Below are 12,682 nucleotides of genomic sequence, written 5' to 3'. Positions count from 1 at the left end.
CTCTAAATATAAGAGTGTGAAAACTGTCCTGCTGCCAGCAACTCTTGGAATTAAAACTTGCATGAGTTGTAGCATGAAGCAAAGTGCTGGGTGCTTTATGACTTAAATGTCTTTCACAAAAAGCAACCCTCCCTCCTCTCTCTTGGGATGATTTTTCCTTTTATTACACAGAATATCTCAACCTGTAGTTGGAGAAAATAAAACAAAACAGCAGTGGCCGTTACCTTACTGTTTCCCTGCTACCAGCTCCCTTGTGTACTATCAGTAGAGAGTTGTAGATCATGAGGGAGATGTTTATTGACCAAGGGTTTTAGCAACAGAGCTTTGCCTAACGTTTTCTTCCCATCCTGTAGAGATAAAGAAAATGAGCAAAATGAAGCATAACACGATGGCAGGTATACAGTATAACCTGCTAATTTTAAGTGAATTGATGATAATATCCAAAAATTGGGGAAAGCTTTAATTGACAGCCTGAACAAAACTTAGCATGTGCTTTAATTTTCTGGTTAATAAAGAAAAGCTGTGTTCACTGTGTGATGTTACTTCTGTGTATCTGTTTGTGAATACAATCTCCACTTTTGCCTGTGGAAGCGCCTGGCTTTGGTGCTTTTTTGGATGCAGTTAGAAATTTGGACCTTTGACTGCCAATGTCTTGAAGCTCAGAAGTATCTGATTTGGATTTAAAGTTGGCCACATGTGTCCCCGTTCTCATAGGAATCATAGTTCTTGTCGGTGACTTCTTTGCTAAAGTTCTGGTATTGCCTGTTTTCATTCAGTGTCTCAAAAGGATCATTGTTTGAGGGAGGGGTCTTTTAAACTCCACTCTCTGAAGGGTGCTGCTCTGGTATCCAAACAACCTGAATCTGTCTTAATAGCCTGGTTAAACTGAGCAGGCTGGAGGCTCGTGCTGCCAAACCAGGGGGAAGTGACTTGAGTTGGGTCCATGGCTCTGGTCTGGCTGCTGCTGATCCAGCAAAGCTGGATAGAGGTGGCAACTTCTTGTGTACAAAGGAGGCTTTTTGATTTTGTTTTTTTGGACTGAATGTATTTGCAAATGCCAGGATGCATCTCAGAAATGCTGCTTCTCTGTGGGTGAAGGTGGTGAGCCTTCGTATGGCTGTGGGGAAGGTATGAGGCACCGTCCTCCTCTGCCATCCTGTGTTCTGGTGCAGGGAACTATGGCAGCTCCCACCCAGACCCGAGCCCAGAGAGAGCTCTTGGCTTTCATACTTGGTCACAAGTTGACCCAGAGAGTCTGGAGGATGCTGTGCAGTGAATTCCCTCTGCAGTAACTTGATGGATATAAAAATCTAGCTGCAGCCATGGCCCTATGTACGTGGCATGTGAACAATCAGGAACTGTGTCTTTGTGTTGGAAAAGAATGGAAACAGATCTCTGGATCTGAAACTCTACCAGAACTTCAGAGTTTAAGAGGATTTTCAAAGATCAGGACTGCAGTGCCCCTGTGAAGTGGCCTGGCTGACTCCCCAAAGCAGGTTGGAGAGGTCTTAACATTGAAGGGTTTGCAAAAGTTTGCCAGACAATAAATTTCCAGGAAGAATGGTCACAGGTGTAAAATCAGCATCCTTGTAAAACACACACTGTATATACATGTGTCTTGAACCTAAGGCTGTCCTCGAATAAATTCCACTTGACATGAAGCTGGAAGTCTGGTCGGCTATGAAGTTAGGAAGCTGCAATCTGATCTGAAACTGCACTTGCCTTGCAAACGGGTTAACCTTATCTGCTATAGAGAATGGCAGGTCTTTACTTGCCTTGAGTAGTAGATGTGCTACTTGGCCCCCATCCTAAAGGGAGCTGCTCAGCGCAGTCTACCCCATGAGCAAGACGGAGACCCCCGCACTGCATAGCTGGTCACAGGTTGCTACTCCCTGCCAGGTTGGGTGGGCAATGCTGGAGGGTTGCCCATTGCTCAGGAGAGTTAGGTCAGTCTCCTGAAATATTCCGTTTAGATCCTCTTCCATTGATGACAGTAAAAAAATAAAAATCAGAGTTGATCAATGCTGCTTTTGTGGATGGGGTTTTCAAAAACATTCACTCCCACTGAAATCAATAAGGAATTTTTGGGTTGGATGAGTTTTATTTCAGGAGGAAAAAGTTAAGCTAACACAGGGTGTTTTTACAGTCCCATTCTAGATATTACATCCTTCAAGGCCCTCTTTGGAAAGCTTCCAGGTGGGAGATTTTTTTGGCTTTATATTCTGGGGCTGGCACTTTCAGCAAAGGTGCATGAAGTTCAACACTGCAAAACTGAATTTTTCAGAAATGTCTGTGTGCTGTAGGGGCCTGGCTCTCATCTCAGGTGCTCTCAGCTGTCTCAAATGAAAGGCAATACCAAGCTGGCTTTATAGTTACACCTGAGCAGGGGAGGTGCCCCAATGCCCTTGGTCTCATAATTGTTTTTAGCCATTGTCTGATCTTGCTACTTCCGTCAGGTTCTGCCTTTATATTTGGCATTGGCTACTTACCCCAGGGAAGGTAATGAGTGAATTCAGGCATGTACTGAGTTTGAGACCCAACGGAAGTGCAGGATGGGATGTGGATGGAGAGCCTTGTGCGATCTGATCGCATCTTCTCACAGTGCCCTACTGCCAAGGACGGACAGCAAGAGCAGATGGTGAAGAATGTGAGGTGGAAACAGAGATGGGAGGGGAATGTGTGGTTTTGGAGGGGGGAAATCTTGGCACTCATGGCTGCAGGGAGCAGCCAGGCTGGTGGTTGTACTTTACATGAGGAGCCGTATTTCCCCGGGGGTTAGTCTGCAGGTGGCTGTGCAGCTGGGCTGATGGCTTGTGACAGTGGGCTGGGAAGATGTGTGCCTTGTCTCAGCTGCATCGGGTGGTATGTGGCAGGCCAGACCTGATGCTGAGTTGGTCCCTGTGTTATCAGGGTACACTGTTAGGGTCAGGTTTGTCACTGGAAACCACAGTCTGGAGGGAATGTGAAAATCCCACTGTGGTGCTCCCCAGCGCATGCTGGTGAGATCCTGAGCTGGCATTGGGATAGGAGTGTATTGGAGCACTTCCCATTGGAGCAGTTCATGAGCAGATATCTCTGTGTGGACAGCTTCAGATAAACCCCAGGCAGGGTTTGCAGAGGCAATGGCAGGCAATAATCCTGTTGCTGCAGTGGGAGGAAGTCGACCTGATTCTGCTCTGGAAAGCCTTTACCAGGACAATCCTGGAGACAGGTCTCGCTAGCAGGTGCTTATGAAGCAAAGGAGCCGATATGCTTAGAGGATTCCCAGGGATGTTGCGAAGCCTTTTCTCCCTGGGCTCTGAAATCACTTCCAGGCCAGTAGCCAAGCACAAGCTGTAAATAACAAATGATGGCTGATGATCCCCTCTCGTTTTGCTCTGAGATGTTGTCAGCTCTGGGCTTTCCCTTGGCATCTTCTCTCCAGTGTTTTGCATTCCCATCTTCAGCTCCCAGTGCTGTTGTGGCGTCTGGCCGTCTCCTGTCAGGCTGTTGGTGCGCACTTGGTGTGAAGGAGTTGCTTCTGTGGTGGCCTCCACAGGGATGTAATGCAGGAAAAGCTCAGGGATCCAGGCTCTGTGGTCAGGGTGATGTTTGTGTCTTCTCTCCCTGGGACTTCTCTAGTCATTGCTGGTTCAGAAAGGGCCAGAGCTAGGGTCAGAGGAGAGATGTCTGGGATTTGCATCAGCCTCTGTCTCAGCACTCCAACATGGGCAACTTGGAAGGCAGATCTTGTGGCCTTATCTGAGGTTCTTTGCACTCAAGCACCCACAACTACGCAGGAAAATTCATCTGGTGATTATCCAAACTTTATCCTGTCACCCAATGTTCCCACCTCATCAAATATCCAAACTGGGGTTGCTGTCCATCACACTGCTTTTTTTCCCCTCGCCATTTAGGAAATTCTAAAACCCTTTTATTGCCCTGTGAGATGATGCTGTAGCAATTAGGCAACACAGCTGAGCCCAAGGCCCTTTTGAAACCCCAGCCTACACAAATATCACATAAGTAGCAGTATTTATCCAGGATCAAAATAATACTGTGCAAACACTGAAATATTAGGAGACACACCTAGCACATGTACATGTCCTCCTGTCCTGAACTTGTGAGCTTAGCTAGCCTTTTTACATCGGGAATTCTTTTTTGCACTGGGAACATCTGGCTTGGTGCAGCAAAGGTAAATGTTCCAACAAAAACACCAGGCGTGCAAGTGAGAGGTGCAGGCTGGAGCCACATCTCAGCACTGTAACCCTTGTCCTTCCCTATTCCACCACCTCGTTGTGCTCATTCCTTGCCTTTGCATTGCAGTTGATTGTTTGGGCAATGGACTCAGCTAGATCTTTTTGTTTGCTCTGCAACATATGCAGCACACTTTGTTTCATGGCTATATGCAGAAACAGCTCACCATCTCCTCACGGCGTGGTCCTCACCCGTGTTAAGTTTGTGTTTGCTTTGTTAGGAGCTGGTGCTGCTGGTTTGGCTGTGGCCCTCGCTGTCACCCTCCCTGACCCTGTGGCACCCATCTCGCAGCTGTTTGGGTCCGGCCTGGGAACAGGCGGGGAGGTTTCGCCGTGCCTCTGGGGCGCACGGCGTTCTTTCCACAGGCTTTGTTACTGGTGAATTAAATTTATAGCTCAGCCCTGTGCGGTGGCTGGGTGCCCGAGTTTCAGTCGGTGTGTTTATTCATTTTACAAAGACCTAAGCTACGGCCTGTAAAAGTGGGGAAAAGGGCTCCGGGTCAGCTCTTTTTGTGCTTCGCTAGTGTTGTTTGGTGCCTGATCCTGCTGTTTTACTCACTGGGTTGCAGTGCTTTAGCTTGCACGTATGCATGCTCGCCGTCATGCCGATGAGTCCTCTGTGGCTGCTGCTCAGAGCAGCTCCCAGCGTGCTGCTTCCTTCTGCAGAGGCTGGGTGCCCTGCTGTCTGTCCTGGCTCTCTGGGGGATGGACTGAGCCAGAACTCCCTGGTCATCAGAAACACTTGGAAAATAGTTGAATTGTCATTTAACAAGATTTTTAACACTCTTGGAGTGGGTTTTGCTGCACGTTAGCCTGACGAGCTGAATTGTAAACCAGTTCTGTAACAAGGGTTAAAACCTCCAAATTGTGAGTCAGAACAGGCATTTGAAGAGACATGGACTATCTCAGCTTGTCAAAATCAACATTTCGTTTAAGCACAGAGTGTGCCACTGTCTGAAAGCTCATAATTTAAAAGAAGACTTTTTTGGTTTGGCTTTTCCTGATCGTAAAGCTGAGTGTGTGCGTGTGTAGCATAGGTACAGAACGGCTTAACTTTACAGCAGTATGATTGCAGAGAAACTTTTTTGGTATGGAAACTTTTTTCTGAAAACACGTCAGGCTGTTTCTATTTATAAACTTTGCGAAGAGCCTGGGCTGCCCGTTGGCCGATCGTCCCCATATGCTGCTACCCTGCTGCTGGGCTGTCAGCTAGTGCTCCATGGGGTTGTCCTGGCTGGATCTGCTGATGTCTCCCTCGCAGGGAGGGAGGCTGGCTGTTTCTAGAGAGCACAGTTCATGCAGGGGAAGCGAGCAAAGCCCCAACACCCCCCCTTGGGATGCAATGAAAAACAGTTATTGTCAGCGGGCGTTAGCACGAGTGCCGGGTTGTAGCCGGGACCGCAGAGGGGCCGAGCAGGGGAAGCACGGGAAGGCAGAGCTCAGCGCCGGCCGCGTTCCCGCAGTGCGAGCAGGAGCACAACTGACGTAAAAAGCAAATTCCTGACGCTTTGCACACCCGGGGCCCATCTGGCACCAGCCGCGGCACAGCCAGAGGCTGCAGGAGTGGTGGCCGTGGTGCACGTTCTTGGGAGCCTGCGGGATGCAGCTTGGTGCAGAAGCCACCGAAAAGGCACTTTTCCTCCCTCCTTCTGTCCCTACAACTTTAGCAAAAGATACTCTGAAGCAGCATGTTTCTTTAAATGCTCTAATTTCTCTAAAACTCTAACTCGGAGCTCCAGGGTTTTTGTTTTTAGTTTCCACCAGGAGCTCGTGGTGGGACCTTGGGAGAAATGCTCGCAGCTCTGTCCCTGCATGTCCCCATCTATGAACACCCAAAGCTGGCGTGCTTTTCTGATGAGGACCCTGGGTATCACAGCTGAATATCAGAGCCCTAACAAAGCTCAGTGTGTTTTTGTTCTGGGTGTTGCCCTGATATGCATCGCTTGGTCACAAAGGACTGACCCTCTGCAAGAGAGAGGGGAAGACAAGAGGCAGAATTATTCCCAATTTAAAAAAGAAAAGAAAATAGTGCACAATGAGAGGTAAGGACCAGGCTTTCCACCTACACCTGACTGATTTAGGCACAGGGAGGTGTGTGTGATGTGGGCGGGTAAATCCCACCTGAAGCAGCTTGCCTCCCTCCTTTGTGCTCCTGGCTCAGCTGAGCTTGGGGAGTGGTAACCAAGGGCTGCTGTGCCCTCCAGGGACATCTGGTGAACAGGGCTATGGAGGTGACAAGTGTTTATTGGCCTCTACTTCTTCATGTGTGAAATGGTTCATAAAGCATCTAAGGAATAAGATTTAGCATCACTTTGTGGATCGAGCTTTCAACATCTGTAAACCAAATAGCCTTGCTCTTTAATAGGACCATGTCCTGCCTCTGCTGACCTCCACCGCAGCCACTTCTTGTCCTTGCCTGTTTTGAGGGCAACTGGGTCACCTCACCTCCTCTCCTTAGGACTGCTGTGTCCACCATGCATGGGGGACTCTCAAACTGGAAGTATGGATATCTTAAGCAGAAGCCTGATTGCAGGATGGTTGCTCCATCTTTCTGTTCTTCCTTCCCTTCTTGCCTGCTGTTCAGAGCTCGCTACCCACCAGTTTTAAATACGCTGTAGCATGGAAGTTCATCTCTTTGACAGCAACAGCCCTTCAGGGGAGCCTTTATCAGCAGGACTTTCATACCATCTTATCCAAGCTGTTTGTGCTAAGCAAGATTGCATTTTACTACTTGGACTATCTAGTCATAGTTAACCGTTGCATTAGGCAAAGTTAGTAAAAAGTAAAATATTTGAGATTAAAATCTCTGCTTCTGTGATATATAACTCTTAAAGGACTAATGACATCTAAGTGAAAACAAGCTGGTTTTATGAAAAGCCTTGTATCTAAAAATACTAATACTGATGATCTCATTTTCCAAGATCTATTTGAATGCATCTTCCTTTTCTGCATGATTTTTTTCTTTGGATTTTCTGCTTTGAAGTTTGCCTTGGACAGACATCTTCCCAGGTAGGCTCAGTCTAATCCCTCCAGCCATTTCTACCAACCTTGTGACTTTGTTTGAGGTTCAAGACTTGAGTGATTAAGGGGTTTAGGACAGAAAGCTGAGACTGGAAAGATCTTCAGTGTGATCTTGTCCTGCTGTGTGCTATCTTGGCCATTGGTCAGTGCTGCAGAAATGAGAACTGTTGATTTCCTCCCTGCCTTTTTTCTTTCCCACTGTGCTTCTTGGTGTAATACTGACCTTCCGCAGCTCCTCCTTGGTCAGTGCAATCACATCCTGTGCTCAAGTATAGAAATAAAGGCGCAAAGGCTAGAAAGGATGGACATTATCTGTATTTCTTGCATGGGTTATTTGAATCTTGATGCAGAGTAGCTACCTGGTATGGCACTGCTGTCCCTTAGTGCTGCCTGGCCCTCCATGGCCATAGCGAAACCATCACTGACACCAGCCATGGTCTTTGGCTCCAAAGAGCATCCTTGGTGTCATCAAAGGCATCCTTCTTTCTAACCCTTGCCAGAGAGTGAAGAAGCCAGGAGGTAACCAGCTGCGCTCTCACGGTGTCTGTTTTTTGGGTTCCAGAGTATGTGCTGCCCTCGGCCAACATGGGTCTGCCCAGCCACCTCATCCAGTGCCACCGCCCACGGCCTGCCTATACCACTTACACGGCCCCTGTGGTCAAGATGCTTGTTGAGCAAGATGAACAGAGAAAGGCTGCATGCAACTGCCCAGCAGAGACAGAGCCAAACAGAGAGCCTCAAGAAGCTGGTTTTGAGGAGGAAACCCGAGTGTTGTCAAAGCTGAGCAGAGGTAGCAGCACCCCTGGGACTGGGAAGGACTCAGTAGGAACGTCCACAGCTGAGACCAGTTTGCCATCACCTAGTGTTCGCAATAGGGTTATTTTTGCAAGAAAACCTCCCTTGCGTGTGCTACCATGTAGCTCCTTGGTGTGTTCCAGCAAGAAGAAATGATCTGTCTCCAGCTAGAAATGAAGACAAGAAAAAGATGCTCTCAAGTGTTTTCCAGAGTGCATGAAACTACACATGAAAATGGCATTTAACTTTGACTCTTTTCCTAAAAGCCCCCTTTGAATGAAAGCAGACAAGCACAAAAGGTGGTGGTATTGCATTTTGTTCTTGTCTGCTCTCACGTCTGGACAAAACCATAACCTCTTCCTAGTGAACTTGCTTCACATGCATTGCTAGCTGTTTGCTGCTTTGCTTCTTGGAAATGCCCCACAAAGGGTGCAGTGCAGAGGCATGGTATGGAGATGCAGATGCCTGCACGCCCACGCAGTCCAGCACACACACAGGGCCCAGTTTTCTGTTCTCCTGTGTCTTGTGACCCTGCTGGCATCGGTGCTGAGTGCCAGCAGCAGTTGCGGGGATTTGGCTGAGGGGAATGGCCTCTGGGGACTCTGTGCATCTGCATCCACTTGAGATGTTGGGTGACTGGAGGAAAAGTGCAATGGGAATCAGTGTCCCCTCTCCTTGAAGCTGTATTTTGCTGAAGGAGCATGGACTGGAAGGGAGAGGAGTTTATAATGAGCATTTGCTTGTACTCTTATCCCTTTTCCCCTGGCCTGCTTGTCCTTAGGGTGTGAGGTCTGTTCAAGTTGCATTTACTGGACTTTATGTATGAATCTACGCACATGACACTTTCATGCACACAGGTCAATTAAAAGCAATGTAGCAGCAAAGCTAATCAGTCACTGGTAGATGAGCTGCTACTCCTTTCTCGCTTTTACAGATGAGCAGAGATGCTAAGGTCAAAATTGCTCAGGGACATGATTTTTTGCAAGTCATTAGCCTTATGCGATACTGGAAAGTGTATACCTAGGGGCTCCAGCTGCTGGTGCATGCCAGCTGAGACCCTAGGTGCTGAGGAATATTGCCAGATTTTTTTAAAACCACTTGCAAAGGCATCGCCTCATTATTCTTTGGCTGACAGAGGTACAATCCAGTTTTCTAGCACCATCTCTATGGCCGCCTTCCTTCATTAAGGCCTTCCAACTTGCACAACGGAGCCTGCAGGCACCTCTGACAGTGTGTCCATCTCTGCCGCAAAAGGTCCATCCTGTGCATTGAGCGAGGCAGGGTTCAAATTGGGCAAAATGCCACATGGCTATTCGATTAAAGACTATACCAGCGTACCTGAGAGGTGGCTTCTACAGCAAGAGCACTGGTAAGGAGAGCACCTAAAAGGGAGCAGGATGCTCTGGAGAGGTGGGATGGAGGGTGCCCAGTTTAGCCGTGTGTGCCTGTATCCCTGGAGTGCTCTCCGGCTGGTAGGGCTCTGCTGGGGATGTGACCTCACATTTTTCTGGAGTTTCTAACTGGCAAATATGGTTGGGAAGTTTTGTTATGAAGACAGCAAAAGACACCCCTTCCTACAGGGGTGATCCCTTCTAATTTTGGATTGTACTTCTGCAGGGACTGAACTGGTGTCAGACCGTTTCAACATTTAATGCATTTGAAAGTATTTTCAGTGTGATGGTGAAAGAAAAATTGTCAATTTTTTTCCATCAACATTAAATTTGCTTGAGGAAGCCATTTGCCCTGGAAAACTTTACTAAAGTTATAAACAACTTATCTAATAATCAGGAGTATTTGCTGTTGTGTCTAGTGTGCTGTTCCCAACTGCTGCTGTCAGCTCATGTGATTTTGGCTGAGATGGGACCGGTGCCACTTGACAACTGAATGCTTTGGGAAACAGTGTTGGGCCTCTGCAGGAAAAAAAATGTAAAGAATTAGAAAATGCAACAAAAAAAGAGAAATTACTGCTTTCTATGGATGTATAAATAAATTTGTTCCCTGCCCTATTTAGAGCCCAGGGTAACTCACACCCCTCATGCCTGCACGCGCAGATGCAGCACGTCACAAGCCCCGTGTTTAGCAGTGTCACTCGCCTGCCAACCCGCGGCTTTGGTCACAAGCCATGGAACTGGGAAGAAATAAATAAACCTTAGTTTCCAGCTCTTCCCTCTGACTTTTCTGTTTGCTGCGAGGGATCCTGGAAAAGGGACGTGGTGACGTCATGTTCTTATCTCTTTGCTGACGCGATGACTACAGAAATAGTTGGGAGACCCAGCTGGGGCTGTGTCTTTCCCGATCGTGGCTGGGGGGACTGTGGGTGCTGTCCCCCTGCACCCCTTTGGCATCCAGCCTCCTGTGTGGATGGGCTGTGTGGGGCACCAGCTGTAAGGGGGGTTGATGGCTTCTATTTAATAGCATTGATGTATGTCATTAGCACTGGGATGGTGTCACAGGGGAGTACTGAAGCAAGTGGTAGAGGTGTAAGATGTGCTGTGAACCACTGTCCAAGCTTCTCAGGTTTACTGGTTTGTTCTGTGATCACGTATTCCCAGCAAAGCGTGGGGTAAGGCACTGATTGCTCTCTAGGTTTGCTGTAGGCCAGCCCTGCCTATGCAGAGGATGCTGAAGCAGGTGTGAATTGTATGTGCTTGCACAGCTTGGGGATGGTGAGAAGGAAAACACCCACCTTCCTTCCTCCGGCTGCACAGAGGCTTTACCAGGGCTGGGATCTTGTTTGTACCTCTGTGTTAAACCATTTTCGCTATTACACCTCCTCCCTTGGGGAATGGCCTTCTCGTTCTGCAGGTGAAAGACCAGAGTTATTTATAGGCAGTACTGTGGTGAGAAATGGTATAGGAAAAGGTTGAAATCATCCCTAGAGAGCCTGAAATGGTAGCTGAGGTGACTGAGAAAACATTTTTGTTTTTCTTTTGCATGTTTGCACATGTGCTTGAACGCATTAGAGTTCACTGCAGGAAGGTGTCCCAGGGCACCCCTGCAACCAGCGTCTTTGCAGGTGGGGAACCCTGTCCTATGGTCAGGTCGAGGACTGGCAGAGGTGTCGTGGGCTGCTCTTTGCTCTTCTCTTTTCTTCACTGGATACATTAGCTATTTTTTTTGGTCTCAGTTTCTCTATTTCTGCACCAAGGACAGTAATATGTAGTTGGATTAGATTGTGCATATGTATTGGAGTTCAGGCATGTTAGAGCTGCCTTGAAAATGTTCTACCAGTACAGCTTTCTGTGGCAAAATGGCCAGAGGTATAAAAGTTTCAAGGAATTGAATTTTTATCATTAAAAGTAGTTGAAAATGCATTATGTCTTCAGAGAAGGTTGAGGTGCTGCCTCTCCATAATGAATTAAAGTAAAAACTGAAACAGGCAAAACCAAGTGTTGTGAAAAGCACTTGTAGGAAAAAAAACCCGGAAAAAAAAAAAAACAACCCAGAAACCAAACGTGTTGGCTTTGGTAATTCTTAAAATGAGTTTTTCAGTAACTTCATTTTATGGGAAATCTTGACTTTTCTGTTGTCACTGAGGAGAAAAGGGACCTCTCCAGAGCTGCAAATTCACAGTATGGTAATTCTATGTTTCAGCTTGTACTGCCCATTAGCATTAATAAAATACTTTGAGGGCTCTGTTCAGCTCCAGCTGAAATCAATTGCAATTATTTTGGAGCCCCAAGGCACAGCAATGCATGGTGTCAGTGAGCCCAGGGTTGTGATGGAGAGGGTCTAGGTGGCATTGGGGATGCCAAGAAGGCTCATCATGTTGGTGAGCTCTGTACTCCAGACATGCATCTGGTGAGGCTGAAATGGTGTCCTGGGCCCTGCCTGTGGTCCGTAGCCTAGTGCTTCAGAGCTGGGTAGGCAAGAGTTTGCTGTGTGGTGCAGGCACAGGGATCCCTGCCCACATGCAAGGTGCTAGAGCAGGGCAGCAGCATAACGTTGGATGTGGCACAGGGGAACATTGGGGATCTGAGGATGGGAGATGTAGGGTGTCTCTTGGGGGTTCAGTGGAATTGACACCACTGCCTCCCCTCGCCACCGCTGCCCTGCATCTGTCAACACATGTAGCAGCACCTACTTTGTTACTGTAATATACAACTGGGGGCCCAGAGCTAATTGCAGCTCTAAATGACTTATTATGCTGTGGTTGCTCCTTGTCTGCTGTATTGAAACCAGATGCTCAGGTCATTAAATAGATATAAGCCAGGTGCTGACTGCCTTATTTAAGCAAAATATGAATTGATTTCCTGCAGGAGTGACTGTGGTCATATATATGCCAGCACCCAAGAGTGGGATGAGGAGGCTGGGGAGAATGGTGGCCATTGTGGCTTGGGGACCCCTGGTGAGGCTTTTAGTATTGCTTTGGGACTTGGCTGATGGATTGACTGGATGCAAACCTGCTGAGGGTTTTGGGGTAGTTACTGTGCTCCAGAGCTGTTCCCTGAGCATGTCACCAGTGTGTTGATAGATGTTTAGAAAAGTGTCTCTGGATGAGATACCTGCCCTGCTGAAAGGCACATGGATCTGACAGCATGGCATAAAGGTGACAAACCCTCAGCAGCACATGGTGCTGATTCTGGGAGGATGCTGCGGTCTAGTCCCTAGATCAGGTCTGTGGGGTGTCT

General features: G+C 47.8%; 1 protein-coding gene across 1 annotated transcript in view; it reads left to right on the top strand.

Moving 5' to 3' along the window:
* Positions 1-8,207, top strand: part of CDRT4 (CMT1A duplicated region transcript 4) — a 28,089-nt gene extending 19,882 nt beyond the window's left edge. The window contains exon 2 of the mRNA XM_052808101.1: positions 7,819-8,207. Within this exon, the coding sequence (XP_052664061.1) occupies positions 7,819-8,207 (389 nt within the window). The remainder of the gene's footprint in view (positions 1-7,818) is intronic.
* The last annotated feature ends 4,475 nt before the right edge of the window (positions 8,208-12,682 follow it).

Source organism: Harpia harpyja, chromosome 14 (genome assembly GCF_026419915.1).
Source record: "Harpia harpyja isolate bHarHar1 chromosome 14, bHarHar1 primary haplotype, whole genome shotgun sequence".
Taxonomy (NCBI): Eukaryota; Metazoa; Chordata; class Aves; order Accipitriformes; family Accipitridae; genus Harpia; species Harpia harpyja.
Note: the sequence above shows the minus strand (reverse complement) of the source record. Positions and strands in the feature narration are given on the sequence as shown.